General features: G+C 30.6%; 1 protein-coding gene across 1 annotated transcript in view; it reads left to right on the forward strand.

Annotated features, from left to right (window-relative positions):
- Positions 1-27,930, forward strand: part of LOC129972307 (G protein-coupled receptor kinase 1-like) — a 182,988-nt gene that overhangs the window by 132,550 nt on the left and 22,508 nt on the right. Inside the window, exons 4-9 of the mRNA XM_056086396.1 lie at positions 5,382-5,483; positions 26,124-26,198; positions 26,298-26,359; positions 26,590-26,641; positions 26,759-26,850; positions 27,495-27,594. Coding sequence (XP_055942371.1) covers positions 5,382-5,483; positions 26,124-26,198; positions 26,298-26,359; positions 26,590-26,641; positions 26,759-26,850; positions 27,495-27,594 — 483 coding nt within the window. The remainder of the gene's footprint in view (positions 1-5,381; positions 5,484-26,123; positions 26,199-26,297; positions 26,360-26,589; positions 26,642-26,758; positions 26,851-27,494; positions 27,595-27,930) is intronic.

Consider the following 27,930-nt stretch of genomic DNA (forward strand, 5'->3'; position numbering starts at 1 on the left):
TTCTGAATATAATTAATTATTCAGAATACATATTAGACAATTGTATCTTGTTGAAAATTAAATTTATTAAAATGTTTTAATTAATTTTTAGGCTCACAAAAATACATATATTTCATGCTTTTCTTATTTATGCGGTATTTCCTTACATTCTTATGTCAATTGTAATCATTATATTGTCTGATGAAGTACTTCAGTTATACAACACAAAACTTCGTCTATGCGACAGTTTCAAGTTTTCGGAAATTCTCAAATTTTCTGCCCTAGTCATTATGTCTTTGTTACTATTTAATGAAAACTATGATACCGAAATATTGATTTCGGAATTATTCACAAATGGTGAATTTAATGCAAGAGAATAATGAAGAGTGAATGCTGCAAGTGAATGTTTACGATAATGAAGTACATGAATTAGTTATTCCACCTTATTTTAAAGATGCAATGGACTTTTTTCAATAACTTCGAATAGTGCTCTACTGAAAAGAATAAATATCTGGTAAACTTAATTCGATTCATAATGTTTCTGATATATTTATTGAATTCAAATACATTGAAAATAATTCTTTATCTCATTTAAATCATTTTTCCAGTTGGGGTATAAGCCTGTATTGAAAGATGTAGAAATTAGCTATTGACCCACAATTACTGTGAACATTATGTACGCAGTGTCTTATATTTTGAAAACGATATCTAAATTCGAATTATGGAATCTATGTGGCGATTCTATTCAAGTTGCATATCAATTTTTGCAAATATTCGTACTATTTATTAAATCATGCAGTAACTACTCAGCGCTATTTGATTTAAACTATATTCCATGCAGTCATAAATTTTTTTTATGAATTGATTAAACTACGCCAATTGAACCCTAAAACCTTATGAATCCCTTGATAAGTCTTCAAGTTTTCTGAAATACTGAACTGGAATTTGGCTGCGTCTTGGCATCCTTAAAAACTCTTATACTGGCTAATCACTGCTCACTTCAGTCTTCGTAAAGTGGGAAATTAAAGTTTGAGCGAGGCGAGCCTCCTCGCCATTCAGATAGCTATGCCGGATATACCCGACATGTACTTGGCGACGTTGCGAAAAATGGTCTTGGAACGGTTTGTGCGCTGGCAAATTCATTAGATGTGCATTATACCGCCGAGGAATTGCCTCATTTTAATTAGGACCCAGAAGTTACGGATGGTTAATTAAAAGCAATATTGCGTCATTCGAAGCTTGTTATTGAAAATAGATATTGCAATTATCTCTTTATAGAAATGGAATCTACTGCAGGAATTCGGTGACATCTATTTGTTATTAGCGACAGAAAAGTGTTTCCTGGATTTTTTTTTAAGTCTCTTTCTTCAGACTTGTGAATAAGCGTATGGGAGAAATGGAGATAGACAAATAAGGTTTTGACAAAAATATTTTAAAAACCTGATTTTTTGAAAAAATGAAATCGCTGCCATTTGTAACTTATTTCTTTTATTTTGAAGCACACCGTAATTTGAAAACCCGATGCAAATTTAAAAATAATAATTCGGAAGGAAGGAATTTGTAATTTTCGGTATGGAATCACAATTTATTGTCATCATACTAGTTTACAATATTAACCACCAGATAACTCTTATGTAGTTTTAATGATGTCGTAATTAAGATAAAAGTCCAAAAACGTGGAATCGTATTTTTCGCTGCATTTGTCTTGCTTAAAGTCCGATTTTGTCAATAGAAATTTATTATCTTATTGCTTTGAAAACTGCGGTTTCACAACCGACTGCTAAAACCCTAACATAAATAAATAAAAAAAAAACATTTTACATTTGCTTACAGTTTCTCTTGACATTGCCTCATTCATTCTATTTAATGAACAGCTCTTTAAGTTATGGATTTATTACTTTTTCATAAATGAAGTATACAAGGAAAAAAATATTATAAAGGAAACGAGATTTTGACGAGTTTCACATCTCCTTGATTTTGAAAAAGTTATTTTTTAAATTATCTGCTGTCACTCTATCTGTTAATGGACACGATATTACAAGATTTTTTCTGCCTGTCTGTCTATTCTTTCGCAAGCATGTAAATGCAATGACTTTATAAAAAACATAATGATTTAGATAAAAGAAATTTTACACAGTTTTAACATCTAAATTGTGGATTTTTATCATTTTTTTTTTATAAAATTTGTTAAATGGTTAACCATCTATTAGCTTGTACTTTCGCATGCATGTAAATACATGCATGCGAAACGCAATTTCTTAATGAACGCAGATCTTAACGCAATTTCCAATTTCCAAAACGCAATTTCTTAAATGAATGGAATTTGATATGTAATGTTATTAGTTAAATTTTAGACCAGTCTCCAAATTCAACCAGTCTCCAAAATGGCATTCATCTGAAATCAGTACTCGGTTTTTTTTTTCACTACTTTGAAGCACTAAATGCTCTTGTGCGAAAAATAAGAATCTGAACACTCCTGCCGTTCATGAACTTATATAAAATTCATAGTTTTATGCTGGAGAAGAGGAAGAATTGTTTGTTTGTTTGTTTGTCTGGGGATTAGAAGCAAACATGATATCTCAATATGCAGCGGCTAGATGGATAAAATTGTTATACAGTTTTAATATCTGAAGTGTCTATCTGTATCGAATTTGCCAAAAGTGGACATCTCTTGGTCTCTATATTCGTATGAATGTAACATAACTCAAAAATTCCATGACTTAAGTCATTGAAATTTAGTTTGTAATCTGTTGACTAAACTTACATCTTTGTCAAATTTTGGTTCCAAATGTTCGGAAAAAATAGTTGACGATGCATACATATGCATCGGTCCAAAGTGCATATTATGTTTTCTTTACTATATTATGAATCATAAAGTTCATTGCGGGACTCTAGGCAAGGGCACGAATGTCACGACTGCTGGGGGGGGGGGGGGTAACGTCTTTATTAGAGAATATGCGATAAAGTTTCGGATAGAAGAGTGAATAGGCAGACAGACTTATAAAATGTGACTTAAATTCATATTTTGGTATTATTATCGTATTCCACATTTATCTATCAAGCTTGTTAAATTTTGAATGATCGTGCTATAGAAATCTACAATTTTCTGGTCAAAGTCATGTGATAAATTGCATTTATTTCGGCTGTTATATTTTTGAATAATCGCATTTATGTAATACGTAAGAATTGGCAGACTGTTGAGCGACAAACCGTTGGCGGATCTGGTCTAAAATTTAACACGCATCATCAAATTTGGTTTGAAAATAATTTATCAAATTTTATCCATGTAGCATGCTCTGTTTTCGGGTTACAGTGCTTACAGACTTGATGATAGACGAATATGTATATTTTCAAAATAATCACGGCAATCAGAGAACCGTCCCCTCCCTACCACAACCGCTATCCCAACTTCGAGAATTTTATTTCATATGAAAACTTTTCAGCCTTAGATTTGTCATCAATGATCCTTTGACCCTCATTATTATAATATTTTAAGAGATAATCCAAAATAAAACTGCGGCAGGAACTCACGGATTCAACAATTGGACGGATTTTGCTAGTTTGCAGACATTACTAATAAATTACTATATTCTACATTTATTGGTCATGTTTAAGTTCAAATTCTTTTCTTGTTATAAGATGGAGTTTCATCACAGTTGATTGACATAACTAGATTAATACTATAAATATATTTCGTAAATAACCAGTCACCGTAGATGACTAGTAATTGAAATTTTTTTTTCTGATTCATCTGATATAAAATATGAATTTTCATCAATATGAAGATAATATATTTTGATAATTGCAACACTTTTTTGTATTATAACGAGAAAATGGAAATTGTACTGGCGTTATTATATATAACAAATATTGTTTGATTTTGAAAACTATTTTACTTCAGAAAAACTCCATGTGCTTCGCTGGTGCATTAATTTTCTAAATCGTCCTTATCCTTATTAGAACAATTGGGGCTGCTCAACTGGGAATTTGATATAAGCGAGGCCGCATGAAAGCACTATAATTATCTGCAAACGAGCCTGCATTAAAGAAACGCATTATCTTTTAATTAAAACATATATTTTTAATTTATTTCTGGCTTCTCCTGAGGCTAGGAGAAAATAGGAGCTTTAATACTCTGCCGTGAGCTTCAGACACTAGCCATCTAATTTACAAAATGTAATGGATATACGTGAATTTCGTTGTAAAATAATGAAAAAGTTGCATTATACTCAACGCTTAATTTCACTGTCTTACAATGCTGATGGTTAATGATGCTATTATGTGGAACGTAAATTTTTCTTTAAGCGCGTTATTTTTTTGGGTTTTTTTCTGAGATTTTCTTTTTGGTGGAATGCTCAATTAACAAAAAAGCATCACTCTTTGTGATGCGCACCGTAATTTTAGACCTTTTCTTTTTTTCAGTCAACAAGACTAATCGTAGTGTTTTTGTTTTTTCTATGGACATTGAAAATCTGTATACATAAAACGCTGACATACGTGGCACGGATATCGCTCTTATTACTTATTATCGAATGGTAACAGTCAAAATCAACCATCATACGAATTTCAGACGGCTTCATTGAGCATTTTTAGAGCTGCACATAATTCGATATCTATCTTTCGTTGAAGTAATTAATGGAGCTGCTAAGCATTATTACAGTTTCTCGAAAGTGGGCTTGCCGTGTCACCAAAAATTCCATTCACACAGAGGGGGGAGGGATGTAAAAGAAGTCAAGATTCAGGTATCAAAGTTAATTGAGCGGCTTAAACTAGGCTTAACCGTCGCCAGATGAATAATTGATCTGATTTGCCTATAGAAACCGTTGCCCATATCTTCCAAAACTATTATTTAACAAAATAGGTTTATCATTATCTTAAAATTAAAAAAAAAATCTTTTTAATTATATCGGTTTCATTTCTATACAATTTTTTATCACACATATATATATAATTTAATATACTTTGGCTTCAATCTGAAACAACGCTATAATTAAATTCAAACTCAAAATACTTAATCACCTGCTTTTGCCATTTAAAAAATTATGGTTAAAAATTGCCTTCTTTTTACATTACGTCGGAAGTGAGATTTTATCTTTGGTTCATTTTGTAGCATATGCATTTTTTTAAAATGTATACATCAGTAATTTATAGCAGATTGATTCAGTTAAATTCTCGTCTTTCAGTTGTATCAAATAACAAAATGAAAATTTAAAAAAATTATGTATTCCATCTTATTCGTTTCACTGCCTAAAAAGTCAGTAATCTGGGCGAACAAGCTGACTGCCAAAGACGGATATTTATGAATGTCAAGTAGATTAAAATTTCTTTTTCTTGTGGTGTATAAAATCGGGCAGTTTTTAAGAAACATATTGTATAATATTTTCTCTTTTTGTGTCTTTCAGATCAAGAGGTACGAAAAGTTAGAAACTGTAGAGGACCGAAGGGCGGCTGCCCGCGACATCTACGATAATTTCATAATGAAAGAATTGCTCTCTCACACTCATGTAAGTAAAGCTTTCTGTCTTCTTACGTGCGTTTATTTTTACTTCTAAGATTTGGTCGAATCTTGCGTCCGCGATGACGATATGTTATATTAATGTTTTTTAATTTCATTATTAGTTAACAGATTAATTTTAACTAAAGTCTTATTGCGGTGAAACAGCGCCATCTGGTTGTGAAATTTAAAAATAATTGATGATGAGATTCAATAGTGATTATTTAAAAAAGTAAAAAATGAAATGTGTTAGAGATTAAAAAGTGAAAAAGTGCTAACAATATTAAAAGAAAAACCGTTTTTTTTTTGGAGTACTGAAAAGAAAAAGCTAATTTCTTTATGAAAAATTTGAGAAAAATTCATAAAAGCATGAGATGGTTAGAATTCTTTACAATAAGTGCATCCTCTATTAGTGTCATAAAAAGACAAACTCTTTAATGTTTATCAAAATTAAAAGATACAATTTTTAAGTCCTTGTGTCCACATATCCACGGATCTCTTTTGATAATTAGCCCTTAGATAATTAGTCAACCCCTTTGATAATTAGCCTCATAGAATTGAGAGCCTGATAAATAATTATATTTTGATGGATTTGACTCATAATTTGGCGAACGCCAAATATTGTGGTAAAGAAATGTTATGCTAAATTCTACCCACCTAGCTAGTTGCTTTACTGAATAATTGTGTTTAATCACAGCATTTTGGGCATTTGCATTCCTGATTAATTGCATTTGATGGTCGACAGACTGCCATAATGTAAAAAAAAATTTCATTGAAGGAGATATAAAACACAAATTTTTCATCGGCATCTTGAAGAAGAATCTTTTGGATTTGGATTTTGGATTTTTTTGGATTTTATTGGCACAAGAGCCATGGTATTGACTAAGCTGCGCCAAACTGTATTTATTTTAGGATTTAAAATATAATTTCAACTTTAAAAAGCAATGTAAAAAAAAAAAAAAAAAGAATGAAAAAGATGAAGATTACTTAAATATGGGGGTAAAAACCTACTGATTTCAAAAAAGCAAAAAGATTGGCATGTGGTATTCTATCAAGCAAATGTGAAAATGTGGAGTTGTTAAAATGATATAAACGTTGAGTACTAAAATTTGGACATTCACTGAGAATATGGTAAACAGACATGGTGCAATTGCATTGAGAGCACATTGGTGCCGCTTCTCCAAAAAGTAGATGGCGATGGGTGAATCTGGTATGACCTATCCGCAAACGGGTTAAGATAGTGTCTGCTTTTCTATTTGGAAGGCATGGCCAATGTTCAACACGAGGTTTAACACTATGAAGTTTGTTTTCAGTTAACAGATCCCATTGAGTCTGCCATTTTGAGAGGTAGAGCAAAGTTATGTGTTTTTTTAAATCACTCACAGGGATACTAATATTTGCAAGAATCTTTTGGATATTACAATACTTGTTGGGTGTATAAATATGATCCAATCTTTTTTTATAATTAAAAAAAGGTATTTATTTGTTATGAAATTTAAAGATTGATTTATTCTTAATGTATCCAATCAGAAACTGTAATATTAGAGCAACAACGAATTCTGGGAAGAAAAAAGTAGTTGTTTATATGTAATCCAGTTTTCAAATTAATTTTTGATATCTGCTTGGGATACGAATCACTCCCTAAAAAGAATACTCGATATGGAGCGAAACAAATAGTAGTCTTGTCCGCTAAAATGGGTGAGCAGTGTCATTTTTAAAAACAAGCTTTTCATTTTTATCGTTATCTCCTGGCCGTTCTCCTTCAATCTTTCGCTCAACTGCTGCTTGTATCGTTCACCATTGATGCTTTTTGCATTGCAAAAAATCGTATTTAACTCTTGCTTTTTGTCAAGTATATTGAAATTATCATTTTTAAATGACCAAAAATACTATTTACAATTTATATTGTATGGGACATGTTCACCATAATTGTCCAATCGCAACGAGGTTTTCCTGCTTTAGTTTCTCAGTTTGGCGCAGCATAGTTAACACCATCCATCTATTAAATCCAAATCCAAATCTGCTGCAGTTTTCTTTAAAATAAAATAATGGATTTTTTTTATTTTTTTTAATAATAAATTTTCGTGGAATAATTCCTGTAATTCTTTGGAATAATTCCTTCCAAAACTTGTCATGTTTTTTAAGCTTAAATGCTTTTTTTTTTTTTTTTAAATTTAACCAGAAGTCATGCATTCATTTAAAGATTGTTGTCAAACTTTTCAAATGCAAGTTTTCATATATATCTGCAGACAAAAAAAAAATACTATTAATACCATCTATTAAAAATAGTCGGAATCATATTTTCATACTGGATATTATTTTCATATGCAAAGAAGTGAAAATAATAATTTTGCAAGTTAAATAAAATTTTTTGTGTTAAAATGATTTTTATATTTATTCTTTGCTTCAAATGTTAAAGTATTTGCTATAAAATACTGTGATTGTTAAACTGCGCTAATTTTTATTTAAGAAGTCGTATATTAAACAAATTTGAAATTTTTCAAACTGCTATGCACTAGTATGCTTCAGAAATTGATATGATCGGCCATTAGTAATTTGTCCAATTTTATGAACGATACTCAAAATGAAATAAATCCTCTTATCTTTAAAGATATTTATACTTTGTTACGAGTTAGAATATTTAATACGTTTTATTCTCTTCACGAGAGATTATCTTCTCTTTTTCTGCTAATAAAAGGAGAATACGTGTACGTGTATTATGGCGCTCTGCAGGACAGATCGATTGACATAAAGCTACCACATTTGGCGCATATATAATTTGATAAGTGAGTATAAGGTCTCGGGACGACCTTTTTATGTAATTAATAATAAAAAAAAATTAAACGAGATTTTATGATAATTTCCCCAAGATATTATTGCCCAAAAATGACTTTTAAAATATCTTCTTAAAATTAAAACGATTATCTTTTTAATGATGCCAGCTTTACCCTTTATTTGACACAATTGCTCTGAAACAACATGTCTTTTCATTGGCTCTTGGCAGAGCTCAACTCCAATGCTTTTCATTGATATTGTAAGCATGTTTTCGTACTCAGAGTTTTGGGTAATTTAAATAAATTTCTAAAAATTAAATTAAAATTGATTAATATAAATTTCTAAGAACACATAAAATTATTATACACATTCCATTTATTTAATATGTGCATCCAAAATTTTTGTTTACTACAACTTTTCGCTATTTGCTAATTATAGGGTTGATTTTCGATCAATTTTTTTTTTCTTGAAGTTTATAGATTTTAAAATATACTTATATGTGTATACTGGCGTTTTACTCGCCAGACCATTTGTTTGACCTATAACTATCAAATTTGACACATGTATACCTTGGAGGTCAGAAATATGCATCTCGGAGGGAATTTTTTGAAATTTCAATTCATGAAAAGTTAAGCTGAATTTTGGCGTTTTCCTGCAATAACTTCCAAAAATATTATTGAAAAAAAATTACACCATTTTAAAGTTTGGAAAATTTTCTTTTTTATGATACCAATTGAATAGTCATATAAATTTTTGCTGAATTTTGGCAATTTTTTTAAAAAAATATTTTTTGTCTGATTTCCAACAGTAGATTACATTGTTGCCATAAAATTCAAACCGCGTTTTCATTTTTTTTTTTCCCAAATAACTTATCGCATGATTTTTTCCTCTTTGTTTAACACTTTCATCGCGGCAATGGGATGCGCTACGATAATATAGAAAAACTTTGAGTAGAGGACGAGTTATCTAAGGTCTCGCGCATAGCGAATATTCTTGTAAGACGAGTTATCTCGTTCCTCGCGATGAGAGTGTGAAAGCTAAACAACAAAGTTTCTTTCTATTAGAAATAATTGTTATTTCATTTCATATAAGAAAGCAAATACTTAAGGCCTGCTTAAGTGATTTTCGTTTTTTAAATTAATTAATGCTATTTTTTTTATTGAACTGTAGAATTAAATATAAACAAAAATCTGTATTTCAAAACACGAGTCTGGCACATCGTGGTAATTAAAAGAATTTAAAATATAGCTTGATTCATAAACATCTTCTAATAATAAAGGATAGTGTGTGTGTGTGTGTGTGCGTGCATTGGCTCTTTTTTAGGCAGACAACTATATCAAGAGCTATTAACTGTGACTGAAATATATGCCAAAAGAGGAATGTGCGCAGCAGAACTGTTCGTTAAATTTTAACTAATAAAAAATGACCCAAATGATGGTATTTTTTCTTGATAACTTTGGAAAATATTTTAATTCAAAAATGAAATTTAGAGCATTTGAAAATGCAAAAATCTGTCAATTATCAATTAAATTTTCATTTAATTTCACTCCCTAATTTTAATAAATTTAAAAAATATTTTACACAGTATTAATAATAATACTTTTCATTTTTGCAATTAAATTCAGTTTAGTTTCATTGTTTATGCAAATGTTTAATTGCCCTTTTTCTTCCATTTGTTGAGAACTAAGGTAATGTTCTAATGAGTTTTACTTTCTATTTTATAAATATTTCTGTGAAATCAATTGATAAGTTCTCTAAGATACTTAGTAAATTAGGGAATATATATATATATATATTCCTCAAAATTTGTCGCGTCCAACTAACTTTGCAATCAAATGCCTGTTTTAAGCGAATAATAAGAAAACGCAACTGGCGCTGACAATATGAAGTTTGATAACTTATCTTCTTTAAAATTGTTCGCATTAGCAAGTAACAGTGCCAGTGCAAGATTGGCTAAAAAATACACTGTATTGCTAAAAAATACAATGTAAATTCGAGTGTTTCGAATTCTGATTTGGTGTAATGTGAAATTATTCTCTAGTTCCATGATTTTCTCAATTAATATAATGTTAAAATATCGTTTGCCATTCTAATTTATTTTAGCTTATGCGTAATCAGTTAAAGTTTTGAAAAATTGCTTTTATTTCTAATTTCTTTTTGTTCATTGAATACACATATATCTCGGATTCACCACGTCCGTATTTTTTAACATACCATTCTTTTCAATAAAAGAAATAATTTTTAAAAAATCCAATTTTTTTTCTCACAAGCTTTTAATGTGTTAAGGTAAATAGCACTGTTTGTTTTGAATTTTAAGAATATTACTTTTGTATTTAAATAGTCATATTTTTACATTTATTTTCAATTTTTTTTAAATTTTCATTCGATTTTTTGAAAATAATTATTTTTTAAAAGTTATTTAATTGATAAGAATTATGTATTGTATATTTATTACATTTCGTTTAAATAAACCATTAAATATTAAAACGAAATATTTTTTAAATCTCAAATATGTAGTTTTTCAAAATTATTTTTAGGTTTTTTTTTTAAATTTGAATTTTTAGATATATGGGACCTTATATTGTAATTTTATGTTCTTGTGTGCAAGTTCTAAGTGCCACTCTAGTTCTGCTGTAAATGATTAAAGTTAATGAGCATTTTACGTTATGCATTTCAAGGATTTAGCTTTTTTATGAAATTAAAGTCCTTTTATTTAAGTGCCTTAAATGTTTTCGGAGCTTCTGTAATTCGGTAGGCATTCAAAGGGCAGATTTATCTACTAAAAATTTGGATAATGCCGCTGTATGAATGTACCGCTGGATCATAAATCATGCCTACTGAAATCTATTAAAACGAACTTCCTTTAATTGATCAAATATTTCTTATTTATGTTATTAAGTATATCCCGTAAATTAAAACGTTTTTATTTTAAAAGATTTTGTAACCCTTTTCTGTTTTGGTGTATAATTAAAAGAAATCACAAAAGTGCCGAGAATTGAATGAAGAAATTTCTGTCTTGACGTCATTTGTGCACTAATTTGTAATAAAAGCGGATCCGAATGCTTCCGTAAATATTATTTTAATAAGTAAGACAATATGCGCTCAACTGTGGATAGATACGCCTACGGTCGTGGTGGGTGGTCTACACTCTTCTGCCGTGTTTCTATGCCCACTCTTCGCGAAATAATTTGATATGACGCATTTTGGAGTTTAATGAAGGTATTCTTAAACTGCAGAAATAAATCGTGGGCTGCTTATTCGTATTTGTTTGTTAACACGTTGCCAGCGGCGTGTATTAAATTCGTCGTGCTCTAAAAGACATCCCCAAACCATAAGATATTTTAGTCCCTAACAGGTAATATGTATGCAGTCAAGCGAATGCTACTTTTGATAATGTCAGGGTTCGACCGTGACGTTTGCAATTGTTATTATTGCTTTATTGTTTGATGACTTGCAGATGTCCTTAAAATGGTAACTGATCCATGCATTTTACTGTGGATTACATTATTTTCAAATTTGAAAAGTATTGTAATGGTAAAAAAAATTCAGTCTCGTGATTTTCATGAATTTATACTTTTATGAACTTTTTTAAGATTGCAAAGAACCATATTTAGAATTATGTATTTCAGTTAGCCTGTGGACACAATTTTTCAAAAATGCAATAAGCATTTTTGGAATCTTTTTTATATCACATGAATAATTTGAATTAAGATATTAAAAATAATTGCATTAACAATTGTTTGTATCGTATATAAGCAGAAATCAAGAAGTATATATATATATATATATATATATATATATATATATATATAATATAATATAAAATGTAAGATATTATGAGTAAGAGTAAGGGAAAAAAAACTATTAGTACTGTTTATTTGACGGCCCCTGTGGGTTTACTTTGCGATATTTAAATTTTGCTAAGATTTTTATGCTGTGTTATGCATAAAATGCCAAGATCGCCAAGTTCCGTTACATAATATAAAGATCTCAAGATAGCCAAGATAATGTGTTTATTTGGCGGTTTTCAGATTATGTCAAGATTTATTATGCATACGATACCGAAATTATTTATTTATTTTTATATTATCTGGCGATGGTTTGCATTTTTTTTTCGCAATTTATCGCTGATCTGTAAAAAAAGCATCATAAAATATTAAAAGACGCCATTTATTAAAATTTTGTGTGTGAAAATGGCATCATTAATGATATACATGTAGTCTAGTTTGAGTTACAATATGAAAATTGGTTTGTAATCTTTACACCAGCATTATAGATTTCAATCAAATGTCGGACGAAGTGACTTCTGGGAAAATGATCTGTCTACTCAGAAGTTATTGAACGGTGGTAATTCGAAAAATTCTTTGTTCTAGTTAAGTGAAATATGTCTTCCAGACAGTAGATGTATACCAAATTTTGAACTGAAAATATTTTCTGATTAATTGCCTGTCTGTATGCCCGTTTTTCGTGCTTCTGAGCCGATAATTAAAAAAATACTGCAAGGATAAATGGATTTTAGTTATATGATTTTTTAAAAAAATTGCAGATCAGTTTCCAATTTATTAACTATTTCATTAAGGCCTTCTGTTCTTACTTTCTTATATACGAAATATACAAAAAGAAAAATTGTAATCCTCACAAAATTGAAATTTTGACGAATTTCCATGTTGGCCCTCCCTGATTCAGAAGTACATTTTTGGAAATGTATCTACCTGTCTGTGAATCCAATGATTTCAAGAACGTTTTGAGCTGGACAAATGAAATTTGGTGTATGATCTACACGTGAAAGTCAAATTTTGAACGAAATCCAATCAAAGAAAGTCCAAAAATTCTATTCTTTAGATGTTAGTTTTTAAAATTATCACTGGAAAACAGGAACACGGAGAGGGGGATTGGAGAATTATTAACCATTTTTGAGTTCAGTAATTTATTTTATGCTGATTACTGTTTTTATTTTCTTGTATGCGAAGAGAAAACAAAGGATTCAAGATTTTTGACGAATCTCTTCGTTTTATTTCTCCTTAATTCTGAAGAATACATTTTTGGAATTGTGTCTGTCTGTCTGTATTTATGTTAGATGGGTGAAATTTAATATGCACTCATTAGATTAAATTTATAGATTTCTATCAAAGTTTGAACAAAATTCATTCTTATTGATTTTTTTTTCTATCCGAATACAAGCAGACTTTGTAAAGTATAGAATATATAGAGCTCGATGAATAAAATTCAGTACACAGTTTGCGTATATAAAGTGTACATTTACATCAAACTTTGAATCGAATCGGGTTGTGGATCTGTTTATTTGAATGTATCTAAACGTCATTACTCAAAAATGCGACGACTTAGATGAATAAAATGAGGTATGTGACTTTATTTATAAAATTGTAGTTTTTTTTGGTTTCAGTCAGTCAAAAAAAAGTGTCCAGAGTATACATGTTTTTTTATCACTACGAAACACAATACACTCATATGTTGGATGTAAACTGAAAATAAAAATTTGAGCACTCTTGGAATTCACGGCTTTGTTCAAGGATCACAATTTTTAGTAAAATGGGGGGGGGGCTTTGTAATATAACACCTTTATTAAAGAATATTCTCGAAAGTTTTAGAAAATCACTTTCATGGGTTTTTATTGTACAATTCGTATACATTTCGTTGCATAACACAAACGCAAAAGCTTTACGTGCAAGTATAGCGGAAAACAGAACAGAGAGCACTTCTAGTATTTGAACTCAGCTTTAGTAAAAAAAAAGCAAAGACATGAAAAGGCAATTAAAGGATACGGTAATTTCAATTTGAAGGAAAATAAGATTATTTTTTTTACCACAGTTATTTCTAAAAGAGCGAACATCCTCTTAGAATGTATATTTTTTAATTGAGTTTTCCAGTCTCCCCTTTGTTAGCTGAGACATTTGCTAGATAAATCAATAAACTTAACTACTTGAGATTATTTATCTTTTCAGTGAATTAATTGAAATATTTTTCAATTTTTAATTTATATCATGCGCACTGGCGGCTTCATACCTTAAAGCAATTAAAAAATGAGTGTGCTGGTTGCGCTGTTAACTAGCAATATTCATGAAAAAATATACTTTTGGGCTCTTTAACAACGAATTGTTTGCTGTGGTTAAGATGGGTTTGCATTCAGCCAGTAACAAGATTCCGGCAAGTCACGCATGCGTTGAAGGAGCAGGCAATATCAATTTCTTGTCCCGATGGGATAAGTGTTTGCGGTTTGGTACAGTTTCTGCGCATGCATGATTTTACTGGATGGATTGTAGCTGGCTGATTGTAAATCCTACTTTCGGTTGGCTGTCGGAAGGTACTTAATTTTCTTACTAGTGGAACACAACCGTAGGCCAGTTTCCCTTGAAAATACTCCTGGAAGGCAATCTTCTATTATATATGAGTGCTAACTTGAATTTCTACTTGAGAAGTTACCTAGCTACTCGAGATAATTAAGTCATGGGAGATCTTTCTTTTAACTTTAAATCTTGGCTGTATCCTTTGAATCAGATGGGATTGAACTATTACAGTCAAACTGGCAGATGGTGGTCCAATTCTTTGCAAAAAAAAGTTAAAATCAAGAGAAACGTTTAAAATTTCGCAAATAATGAAATCCGGTTAAATATATTGGAATATCCTGCATGGTAAATAAATCATCCTTTCCTGATGAAACAGCCTCCTAAGCAAACAAAAAACTTTTCCTAACTGAAAAAAAGACGCAGATTTTGGCCTTAAAATGACCCTTTTAGTTGGACATCAGCAGGCAAGATCTGGTATAAGTCCATTCATTTCGTTTCAGTCCACTAATGAACCTTCACACCTCAACAGTAAACGTCAAAATCGTTCTAATTTAAGAAGCAGAAAGAGCTCCCTTCACTTTATTAAAAAAAAAAAAAAAAGTACCCTTTTTCTGGAATCGAGTGCTTAAGAGCGAGGAAGACTTCAAAAGGCCGGATCTCGCTTTTCAGGAGAAATTGATTCTTAAAGTGCATTCACTCGGCGTCCATTGAAAAATAGGGGAATAATCGATACCGTAAAAACTGTCTTCTGAGTCAAGAATGGAGGAGGGGGTGGAAAAATTATTAAAAGGCAGAAATATAGGGAAGGATGATTTTTTATTTATTAAGGCATCGAATAGTTTCTTTTTTTTTTTTTTGTGTGTGTGTGTGTGTGTGTGTGTGATTATTATTATTATTTCATGCTTCTTTGAAATATAAGGGGGAAAGGGGAAATATGGCAATGTCTGCAATTAAAATATATTCAGATAATTGATATAAATAAAAGTTCTTCTTGAATAAAAGACTGATGTATTAACTTCGATATTAATTTATATTTTTACAATGCAGTATCTATCATTAGCTGGTGACTAAAAGAATGATGTAGTGGTGGAAGAACTGTATAAGTTCTGTGCTTTAACTGTGGCCTTACAGCCGCTGTAGCTCGATGGTTGTATTTGAACTTCGGTATCAGGTTTAAATTCTGGTCCGTTTCCATCTATTATTAGGTGTACATATAAAACTGATGAACTGATGTTAAATCTGATGTTGAATGTCAAATATCTTCTTGCTGGTGTGACATGAAAATTTAGAGGGGGGGGGGTGAGGGATTCATTTATTAAATCTTGACATCTGACATATATTCAAAATTACGAGATTCTCCACAGAATAGCCCTCATTTGCTTCGAAATACGGCATTAATATACCAGACACAAACTGCATTATTCGAAAGTTGTTAAATAACATTATATCTTGGTAAACAGAATTTGCGACGATTTCACTTTTTTTATGAGTTTCCGTTTATGGATTTGCTTTAGATATACTGGACTTAGTGGGATTAGAATCGCCACTACAATACAACCATAACAGTTTTATGAAGTGCGGTTTTCTTTTAAACATGCATTTTTGAAGTAATTCAGATTTATGCCGTCACATATTATGCCTTTGCATTCTTTAATCCAGTACCATACAATTTCATTTTTAAAATTGATTATTTTTTAATATTAGTTGTTTAAATCTACACTTATGCCCATAAATTAAGATAATGCAAGTTCAGGAAAAGAAAGAGTCGGAAGCAAAACAAATGTGACTTATTTGTAAAGCCTATTAATTAAACAAAAGGTAAAGAGCAAAAAAAGATGCTATATATTTGATATCATTAATAAAAATTGCAATTTTTATTAATGATAAAAATGTAAACAAATTCCAAAAAAAAAAAAAATTACAAAAACCAATATTACATGGTTGGTATGATAGTTAACACATATGTCTCTCAGACGATGCAATACAGTCTGTACAACGTCTAGGCATGCTGAGTATCAAATTATCGATTTATTTTTTGGAGATATTACACCACTCATCAAGCAGTGCACTCCGAAGTTCCGGTAAACATGTAAGAGGTAGTTGACGGGCTGTAACTCGTCGGCCAAGCATGTCCCACACATGCTCTTCTGGATTCAAGTCCGGTGAGAATGCTGACCAGTCCATACGGGTGATATCCTCCGATCGAAGGCATTCGTTTACGATGTTTGCACGGTGAGGACGGCGTTGTCATCCATAAACACGAATTCTGCACCCATGGCGCCCCGAAACAAATGTACATGTTTCAGAATGACATCCCGATAGATTTGGTCTGTCATGGTTCCAATTTGAACATGCAGGTCAGTTCTGGGACACAGAATAATTCCTCCCCAAACGAGCAATCCTGCACCACCGTAACGGTGTCATTCAATGATGTTCTCTTGGTGGTAACGGGTACCTGGCGCTCTCCATATGAAAGTTCGGCGAGAATCAGACTGCAAGCTAAACCTGGACTCATCGGAAAACATCACACAAGCCCACTGATGCGATGTCCATGATACATGCTCTCTACTCTAGGCTAACTGCAGGCGACAGTGGGTTACAGTAAGTGGAACACTCTGACAGGCCTACGAGCATATGGGCCAATCTGCCCTAAGCGTTTGTACATGGTCTGCCTTGAAACTGTCGTACCAGTGACTGAAGAGAGCTGACGAAACATGTCTGATGCTGTGCTCCGTCTGTTTCTTTTGGAAGTAACTGCCAAATACCGGTCCTCATTCGACGTTGTAACTCGGGAGCGACCTGTGCTCTAACGTCTACTTACATTACCATCATCTTGGAATCGTTGCCAAAGCCTGGGGATGACACTCTAGACGATTCCAAATTCCTCGGATACTTCCAGCTGGGTACGCCCACATTCCTGACGGCCGATAATTCTACCATGTAAAAAATCATCCAAATGAGTCCTTTGTGTCATAACTATACGGTTATTACAATGAAAGGCTTATAAAGCGCTTGAGAACAATTTTAGATCTTTGCCTGTATTCCTTGTACATCACTTTCTTACACTCTCGTCATTGTGACGTACTACCGGTTTCATCTGGTGGCTTCCTGCAATTTGCATATGATTTTTGAAGATGTGTATAGTCATTTTACGGGTGATATATATATTTTAGAGTTCGATTTCCACATGAATCTGAATTATCCTTAATTTATGGACATGAGTGTACATAAATGAGTACGAAGAATGTAAAAGGAATTATTATTTGAAAAATAAATGCTGAGTTTAGGTACCTATTAAAAAAACATTTATGTGTATTTTTTATATGATCCATATAACATTACAAATAATTGAACTATTGTTATGCTAGCTTTGTTATCATTTATGCATTATTTCTCCTATCAAATTGCAATGTGTGAACCAAAATTATTTCATCTTTTTCTTGGCTATACAGATATGTGCGTAGTTAAAATAAATTACCAGTTCGTATTACTGATATTTCGTTTCAAAATAATTTTACTCTCTAAGATAAGGAAAAGAATTTTTTTAAAAAAAATCAGAACTTAAAGGTTTACTTTATAGCTCTGAAAATAGAGTTTTAGAAAAAAAATGTGAATGATCTTCTTAAAGTATTATTCATTATCGGGTGGAAAAACTTTTTAGACATATCCATGAGTGTTTTCAAAAAGCCTTGTGGCAAAGATATAAGTGTGACTTAAGGATCGAAAATTGCCTGAGTATAAATTTATGTCCTCTCGTTTCTCTGGGGAAAGTTTTTTTCAATTGCAATTCTCTTTATTTCAGTCGGTATGCTTACAATAAATTAGTTATAATAGCACATTTTCTCAATCAAGTTGTACATACTTCGTTATTGTGTTTTTGTCTAACTTTTTGGTTACAAGCAAATGCTGCTATCGTCTAAACTTTATGTATAGTTTGAGTTATATCTATCTACATGTCTGTATTTTCTAAAGGTTAAACCTGAGGAATGAATTAGATATTTTAAATTTGCACTTTTCAGTGAGATTAGAGACTAGAGTTAGCACTCATCACTTGTTGCTGACTCCGACATGTTTCATTGTTGTCTGATATGTTCATGTTAATTTAGCAACTTCATTATTTTCCATGATAAGAAACACTGTTCAATTTCAGATACAGTGCATTTAAATTTCAAGCGATCTCCTGATGGCATTTCAACGCTCCCGCCTGTTCACATAGTAAGCTTTAAAAGAGCCATATTAAAATACCAAATATTGCAATCGTAAATGGCTGTAACATCTTATGCCTAGATGACTCGTATGTTTAATTAGGATATAATGCCATGCGCATTGTGTTTTCAATGGTTAAATCCTGTGTTAATCGCAATATCTAATAGATACTCATGCCAGATTAGGTTAAAACTTTATCTATTTATATTATGAATGTTTAATAGTTTCTATTTTTCTTGCCAAGTACTCGTTCTTCTTTCTTGTTTGGACTAATTGGAGTTATAAAGGAACTGATATATTATTTGAACATATTATGGAATATATTTTGCATATTTTCAAATTTTCGAACAGAATCCTCAATTTTCATTCTTGTTAGAACTAATTATTATAGTTATAAAGGAAGTTAATTATAGAGTTTATTTTTGTCTTAGTGAGATACATTGCGACCATTTAAAAATGAAAATGACTGCTACTAAGAAATAAGTTTCATAAATGGCAGATAAGACCGTGAATTGCAGGAGAAAATTAATCACTTATTAAGTAACCACCAACGCTTCAAATTATCTTTATTGAAATAATCAATCCTTAATTTTTTCCGTTTGATATCTCGCTCAGTATTTGACCCGTGCAAGTTTTTTATATTCCATGACATAAAAAGCCTTGGATGGACATAGGTTTGGCATCGAATAGGATGAAATAATTAACTGAAGACGATTCGGAAAAAGGTGGTAAAGATTAGATTCATTCATGATTTTAATACATAGATATTCGTTTGATTGACAGAGTTAATGTATTTTTCTTCAAATTTTAATGAGAAACATTTTGTTAGAACCTCGGAAATTTAGCCGATGCGTTATTTTAAGTTTGGCTACAGAAGCCGTTTAAAATAAGATTCAGAAGTGAGTTGAAAAAAATCCGACCAATATTGAGGTTAAGATTTTAAATTAAAGATTTCAGCTCAGGTTGTTTCAGAATGATTTAACGGAATCGGCCAATGTCGAAATCTCATATGGATGTACATGTTCCCCTTTCATTGTGGACGAAGATTGTTTAATAGCTGATAATCGTGTTTGGCTCACACTTGATTTATTTAAAGAATTTCCAATACAGTTTCTGGCGTTTTTCATGATGTCATGTATGGCATTATTTCCAACAATTCATGACATATTCGTCATGATTACGGAGAATTTTACCATGCAGAATTTGAATTTTCTTTTTGAGCATATTTGCGTCAAATATCCAGATTTGGATTACGTGTGTGAAAATGGGGCAAAGTATTTGTTTGTATAGCAAGATTTCGTTTCTTATCGAAAATGAATACGATCTATGAATGAGCTGAATAATTAAGTGGATTTTGTCCCAAATTTAAAAGCATTCATGTTTTCCTGTTATTGCAAAAGCGAGGCGATGGTTGATATTTTTCTTAAAAGGAAAAAATAGTAAAGAACGTATATATACTGCTTAAAATCAATTTTTAAAAAACGTAATGATTACATATTAACATTAATCTTAGATTTTATTGAAAACACTGATATGACTGTTAATGCTAGTCTAAAGAATGTTGGATCTTCGTTAACGTTTGTTTCCCTATTTTATAAATTGTGTTATTTAAATTGATTGAATGTTTTGGCATCATTTGTTTTAGATACGTCATAGTTATGGCTTTAGTTTCCTCCCATAATAATTTGGAGAAATCGCTTATGTGACATGTGACTGGCATGTCTTTATCAGAAGATGTGCGTGCAAGTATTAATAACATTTTGTCCGATGTGATATGTTACAGCAAGTTTCCTTTGTAAGAATCTGAATTTGCTTTACTTTTGGTCTTATTTGGACTAAAAGTTATCCAAGAAAAATATATTTCGTCAAAGTCTTGATTTCGTGTTACTTTTAAACATTTTTCTAATAGTATAATTTTAAAGTTTGTGAAAAAGAAAAATATTCAGACCAAGGGTGGATTTAAACTTGATGGGGAAGATATTTGTGATATGATGTTCTTTATAAATCTAGATGTTCAACGTCGTGGCAAATGTCATTTTTTCCATACCTAGAGGTATAAGCTGAAATAAAGTTTGAGTATATTGATATTGGAAAAATAAAGCTTTAATTCAAAATCACTTTTATTCAAGATAAAATCTGGTGAAAGGAAAAAAAAAAAAAAAAAAATCTTTTTAAACGATGCAATTTTAAAGGATTATGATATAATCTCTTGATCATGTTAAAAGTATTAACTACACATGTTATAAGGATTAAGGAATTACAAGGATTAAGAGTTGTAAGGATTAAAGATTCTTGATCATGTTATTAAGATAATCGCACATGCTATAAGGATTAAAGAATTATATTAAACTATTTTCTTTCTGGCCTTTTCCAGGGCAAAATCACCGATGATATCATCAAATGTTAAAATGGGTCATTTGTTTCCTTTCATGCAAATGAGATAAAGGGAATATAATTTATCTTTAGTCATTGTTATTTCATTTTTTACTTTCTCGTATACGTAGTGTAGAGAAAGTGCGGTAATCGTCAAAGAATTCGAACTCAAGATTTTGACGAATCTGTACGTTTTAGACTTTCTCGAGTTAAAAATCATTTTTGGAAAGTGGCCATCTGTCTGTGACAAAGAAGCTGAAAAACGATTTAAGCTAAATGGATGAAATTTGGTATGCGGTCTTTACACCAAATTTGCAGATATCTATCAAATTTTGAATAAAATCTGTTCAGAGGAAGAAGTCCATCTGTCTGGCTGTTCGAATATAAGTTAAAACGTTAATTACAAAACGAAGAGAGCTGGATGGGGTTTTGTGACTGCCGTCAACTTGTGACGACACTGATTTTTGTGGCTTGTCGTCAAGGATGACAGAATGGATTCAATAAAAATGCTATATTCAAGCCAAAGTTAATATTTCGTAACTATAGTACGCCAATGCCATATATGGGTTTTGTGGCGTTACAAGTTTATTACAGTATGCGAGAAAATTTTAGGGGGACCATTCCCGCTGGTTTTATTATGTTCAGTTAAGAGAAAAATATTTCTCCTGGGCAATTTGCAGATAACATTACTAAAGAACAATATCAATTTTTTTCTGAATTAAGGAATGCTGATTGGACATGATTATTGAATATTATCCTGTACAGATCTTAATGCGTCAGATTACCATGCTAATTTGAACCATGATCTTGACTATGCCTAATATATTGTTGAAAAAGCTCGAATCCATCTATAAGATTTATGTCTTAATCTTCTGTATATATTTGGCATAAAGCACCAAGTCCTTCACAAATCCCTTCTAATTTTGTTTTTATACTTGCTTGCTTTATTTATTTTGTTTTGTTCATTCGGATAAGTTTTGATGTGGGAGGGGCAAGAAAGCGAATGCCCTGTGCTATAGATTATATGTATATGTTATACGCAAATCCGACACTAGTTCTGACATTCAAAAATTGGAATTGTTTAGTTGGAAAATGATCAGAATCTTTTGGAGATATCAGAGATGCCATTCAAGTAATTACAAACTTTTCGATAAAAATAAAATTTGTGATTTCCATTTGACGATCATTTCCTTTTAATAATTAATTTTCTAGATTTGTGATTACAAAAATATGAAATCTATTGGGAGCCATATTCAAGATAATCCCTATTTTGCTATAATACAGCCAAATATTTACGTATTAAACGTCTGTAAAATATTGGCCCTTTGGGGCTCCCCCAAGGAGAGGATAACACATGTATTAGAGACACGTGAAAAGGTTTTGGGGTCCTGATTTCTGACTTCAAAATGAACTCTTAAAGAATCCAGTGCACATTCTAATTGGATTGATTTGTAAAAGGCCAACGTTTATCAAAATATGCATAAACGCTCGGTGTTTTATCTATCGAGAGAGCAAATTACATATAAATGCATATAGAACAGTGTCGACCTGTTTACTTTTAGCAAATTCAATAACATCGAACACTTCATACTACGCGATTGCCATCGTGACGCGAAATGAAATAACTATAAATTCTCGTAGTTCGATGGAGGATATTCCTAGTAACATAATTCGACAAACAGATACCTCAAGGTGTCCCCTTCACAATGGTCACAGAATTTGCCCTTAAGTTGTGCAATTGCGAGATACTGCCCTTCAAAGTTGAAATATTCTTTTGTAATCATTATATTCTGACCATCGTTCGTAATGAAATAGAAAGTGTTCGATTGATTTATTCGCCAAGGTATCTATTGTTTATTTGCAATAATTATTGGGGAGAATTCTAATTTAATACTTTTGAAGTATTCACTTTGCTTGATGTTTTCTTATTGTTTTAAAAATCATATGCCAAATCCATTCGCGTGTGTGTATGTGTGTGGACTTGATAAATTTTTCATTTTATTAGATTGCCTTTGTTATTTTTCTTACTAAAAAATTACGCAACATTTTTTTTCTAGGGATTTTTCTAATAATAATCTCGTTTAACCCTTACATGCGTGATTATTTATTTTGAATTTAAAAACTCGTTCATTATAGGAAAATAGTGAAAGGTTACATAAAAAAAAATCCAGGTAATAATATGGTATATTTATTTTGAAGAAAGTTATCATATTTTATCATACTATCATATTTTGATTACTTTTAAATGCAGTATGGTCATCATCAGGACTATTTAAGTTGGCACATCACCGAGGTGCCAACTTGAGTTGCCATTGACTATGATCACGCCACTTGTCTCCAAATAAAAAGGAGCTTCAATGCTTAACCATTGATATCAAATATTGTCAGTTCTTCGTAAATTTAATTTTAGAAGCGTTCATCCCTTACTACTACAAAGAAAATATTCTTTCTTGATAGAGCTAGTAGAAGCGACAAGGGTAGGAAAGGGGGAGGGGGAAGAAAAGGTACCCTTCGTCTTGAAGAAGAACAAATGAGATTTATTCTGCAGGAAAGCGTGAAAGTTTGACTGCTTTCCCCGCCCCTACCTTGCACGAAATTTCGAAGAGTTATTTTACTCTCGGCGCCAAACTATTTCCTTAATCCTGTCTTAACATTTTTCACTTACTTAATCTTTAAATCGAAACATTTTTTAAGATTGTTTAGAAGAATTTTTGTCTTTTACTTTCTGTTCATTTTTTCCCCTTCATTTTTCTTTCCTTTCGTCTTCACTGCGCTTTTACTGTCACTTTTTATTATTCTTGAGTCGTTCTTTTTTTTTTTATTATTTACTCTTGTGCCATATTTTCTTATTCACTCACTTCTGTTCTTTTTTTGTGTGGTGGAGCCCTGCTACAGAAAAATTCCACCGGTGAAAGTTTTTTTCTTTCTCCGTTTATTAATTTACAGCATTCATCCATTCATACTTTGAGAAATAGGCTTATATGTGATTAATGCATTTCTTGTCCAGGTTTATTACAATCGGGTTATGATTTTTTCTGCTCTTTTGATTCAGTTATTATGTAGTTATTAATTAATAAATCGGGTTTATTTTATAAGAAAAGGAAAATTTATCGTTGAATGGGCTGTTTTTGTGTTGTCCTATTACGAAAAATCGATTGATAAGAGGCGGACAAAATTACACGTGTACATATGAAATAAGTTTATAAAAATAAGATACTTTGTTTCGCTTTCTATGACATGTTACAAATGGATACTTTTTTTTTTTTTTTTTGCATTTGAAGTATACAAAAAAGTACCTATCTATATGTGAATACGGTTAATGAAAGACAGAAGGAGTTAAACGAAATCTCGTATGTAATCTCAAACCAAAATTATAGACTTGCATCAATTTTTAACAAAATCCCTAAGTGGATAGTTACTAAAGTGTTTACTAATCGATTTTTTTAAAATTGAGTTCTAATAGAGCTCAAGAATTGTGGCTATGCATGCTAATTAGCGAAAAATTATTTAAAAAAACTTATACTGTGAATCTTCTTAAAGCTTAAAGCTTGGAAAATTTGATTAAAAAGAATTGAGTTTAAAATCATAGAGATAATTTTTATGATAGAGCTTCTAAGTACTTCATTTAGTTATCTGTTATCGGAAAAATTATGTTAATAAATCATGCACTTTATTTTAAGTTCTCTAAAAAAAATGAAATTTCAGAATTAAGGTAAAAAAGTGAGGCTTAAAAAAAATGTACATGCATGGTGGTGTTTTAAATTATGGAACTCTATTATTGCTGGTTGAATAATATGCATTCTATTTTGTTAAAAATACATAATTTTGCCGCTCTTAGCCAATTGCACACGATCTAGAGTTCATCACGAGAAGGTGGTTACAAATCGAGGGCTATCGACATCTTTTCCCAATCAGTTAGTGCGTGTTGATTTATGTTTATTTTGTCAAAAAGATTGTCATAAATCTCAAAATATAACGCATCGTTTTTAAATATAATTTTTCTTTCACCAGGCATCTGAACTGAAGTATTTAGAGGTCATTAGAAACCAAAAAAAACCGCAGTCTGTATATTAAGAAGTAAAGGATAAAGGAAAAATTGGTGTTTATTACCCTCAAACTTTAGCCTCTTTGCACGAATTAAAGACACACACAGTTTTCCTACAATATTAATCAATATATTTCTATTGATGCAAGGGCACAACATTTGAGCAACGCCCTGCAGAATATTGGCGTTACTATGCAAGTATTGGCGTATCTATTCATTTTGTAGTTATAGTGTTAATTTATATTTGAATATCTGAACAGACTTCTTCCGAACGAATTTGCTGAAAATTTGATAGAAATCTACAAATTTAAAGTAAAGACCGTATACCAAATTTAATCCATCTAACTCAAAGCAGTTTTGAGTCATCTTTGTCACTGGTAGATTGACATTTTCTAAAAATTTGTTTTTCAAACTCAGGGGGGGGGGGGGGTAAAATATGCAGATTTGTCAAAATGAATAGTAGATATTGCTACTACTATTCAATACTACTATTAATCATATTTTGATTGCTGTATAATGTAGTACAATAGTGAATACTATTATTCAAAAAACTAATGTCTTTTCTTTTCTTTTGAAACTAAATATCATTCTATTGCTGAAGGCGAATTCTGCTGTTTTATATATCTTAACGATAAAAATTTATAATTAACATTTCCTTTATAGAGAAATTCTGCTTAATGCAAATCTAGCCTTTCTTCTGTTTTTGAAGTATTTTTCAATGTAGTTTCAAGAACTAATTTTTAAGAACATATTGTTCAGTTATTTTATTCTGTATTTCTTCTGGTACTATATTTGAATTATTTTAGTATGGATTCTTCTTGTGCTATGCTGATTTTGTATTTCTTTATTAGCTATATTATCTTATGTGTAAATTCTGATATTTTTCTGTCTTTTGATATGCAATATTAGTTTAATGTTTGGTAATTTTTGTGCTTTTATATTTTAGGATTATTCCAAAGAATCTGTTAGTTATGTACAAAAGTATCTAATGAAAAATGAAGTTCCAGTTAATTTATTTCAGGTGAATTTCTTTTTACTTTTTATTTTGAAGGATTTACTGATGATATGATAACGATTTATAACTAATTTGATCCTAAAACTTGCTTCTTTGCTCTTTCAGCCATATATAGAAGAAATATTTAGTTTATTAAGAGGTGAAATTTTTACTAAGTTTATTGAAAGGTAAGTACAAACATTTTATGCATTTTTACTTGTATAGCTTTAATTAATATTAGTAGGCTATTTTTTTTTGTATGAGTTATTTGATTTAAAAGTAAAGTACTATTATTATTTTATAAGTTTCAGAGTAAAAACTACTTTGTACTTATTAAACTATATGACCTTTTATCTAACTTTTAAAAATTATATATTGAATTATCTGTTTCTGATTTATATCCCTGAATTTCTTTTAGTGAAAAATACACAAGGTTTTGCCAATGGAAAAACTTAGAGCTTAACATACAAGTAAATATCATTTTCTATTATGTGTCTATTTTTAAATTTATTTTGTTATTATTTGAGAATTATCAAAAACAAAATGCCCCATCATGTTTACTTATATATTACTTTTCATCATTGCAGTTAACAATGAATGACTTCAGTGTTCATCGAATCATTGGACGTGGAGGATTTGGTGAAGTTTATGGTTGCCGGAAAGCTGATACTGGAAAAATGTATGACATGTCTCCCCCCCCCTTTTCCCCCTTTGAAGATTTCTTGAATAGCTTTCAAATTTTTGTGAAATAGCTTGTACATTTATATCCTATTCGACTTATATAGTTTAAGTTCCAATCTTGATGTGAGAAACATACTAATAAAAATTCAATTATAATTGTACATATTTAAGTTATTAAGCTAATATGGTTTTCACACTTTTTGTGATTTTAAAACAACTGTCACTGGCTTACGAATTTGAAAAAAATGATATTATGTTATTTGGCGGAAGTTTTACCATTTATTTTTACTATGTTAAATAAATGACGGTCTTGATATAATTAAAAATAGATTCTTAAAGTCTAATTATTCATGCAAAGTATTTAAATATATTAAATTCTTGATTTATAGTTCTATATGATTATAAATCTAGCTCATAATTCTATTTGATTATAAAACCTACATATAGTTCTACATAATAATAAAACGAACACATAATTCTGCATAACAATAAAACCTGTACATAATTCCACATGATTTTCTGTTATCTATTTGATTAATAGAAATAATTGCATTTTTGAGATATAGTTACTCTTTTTTTTCATTTCTTTTTTTTTCGCTTTTGTTTTTATTTCCTTTATTGACTATTTAATGTATTTAATAGGTATGCAATGAAGTGTCTTGATAAAAAACGGATAAAAATGAAACAAGGTGAAACTTTAGCATTAAATGAGAGGATAATGCTTTCTCTTGTGAGCACTGGAGTAAGTATAATTCTAGCTTGATTTTTTCCCCCTTGGTAGAAGCTATGATTTTTCCTTGGTTAAAGCTTTATTTTTATTAATGAGAAAAAAAATCATTAGTTATAAATTTCAAAGATCCAGTAAAGTTTTCTTTTAAACAAATATAATTAAAATGAGGAGATTCATTATTAATAGGTGAAAGTAAATTTTGAATTCATTTAAGAGTTAGGTAATTAGTAATAAATGAAAAAAAAAGGGGAAACTAATGTTGCCATTTGGAGTTTTATGGAAAATAGTTTTCTAAATAGAGCCTTTTTTCCATGAAAAATTGAGATTGCATTTCTTTTTCTCTGAAAT

Source organism: Argiope bruennichi, chromosome 6 (assembly GCF_947563725.1).
Source record: "Argiope bruennichi chromosome 6, qqArgBrue1.1, whole genome shotgun sequence".
NCBI classification, from domain to species: Eukaryota; Metazoa; Arthropoda; class Arachnida; order Araneae; family Araneidae; genus Argiope; species Argiope bruennichi.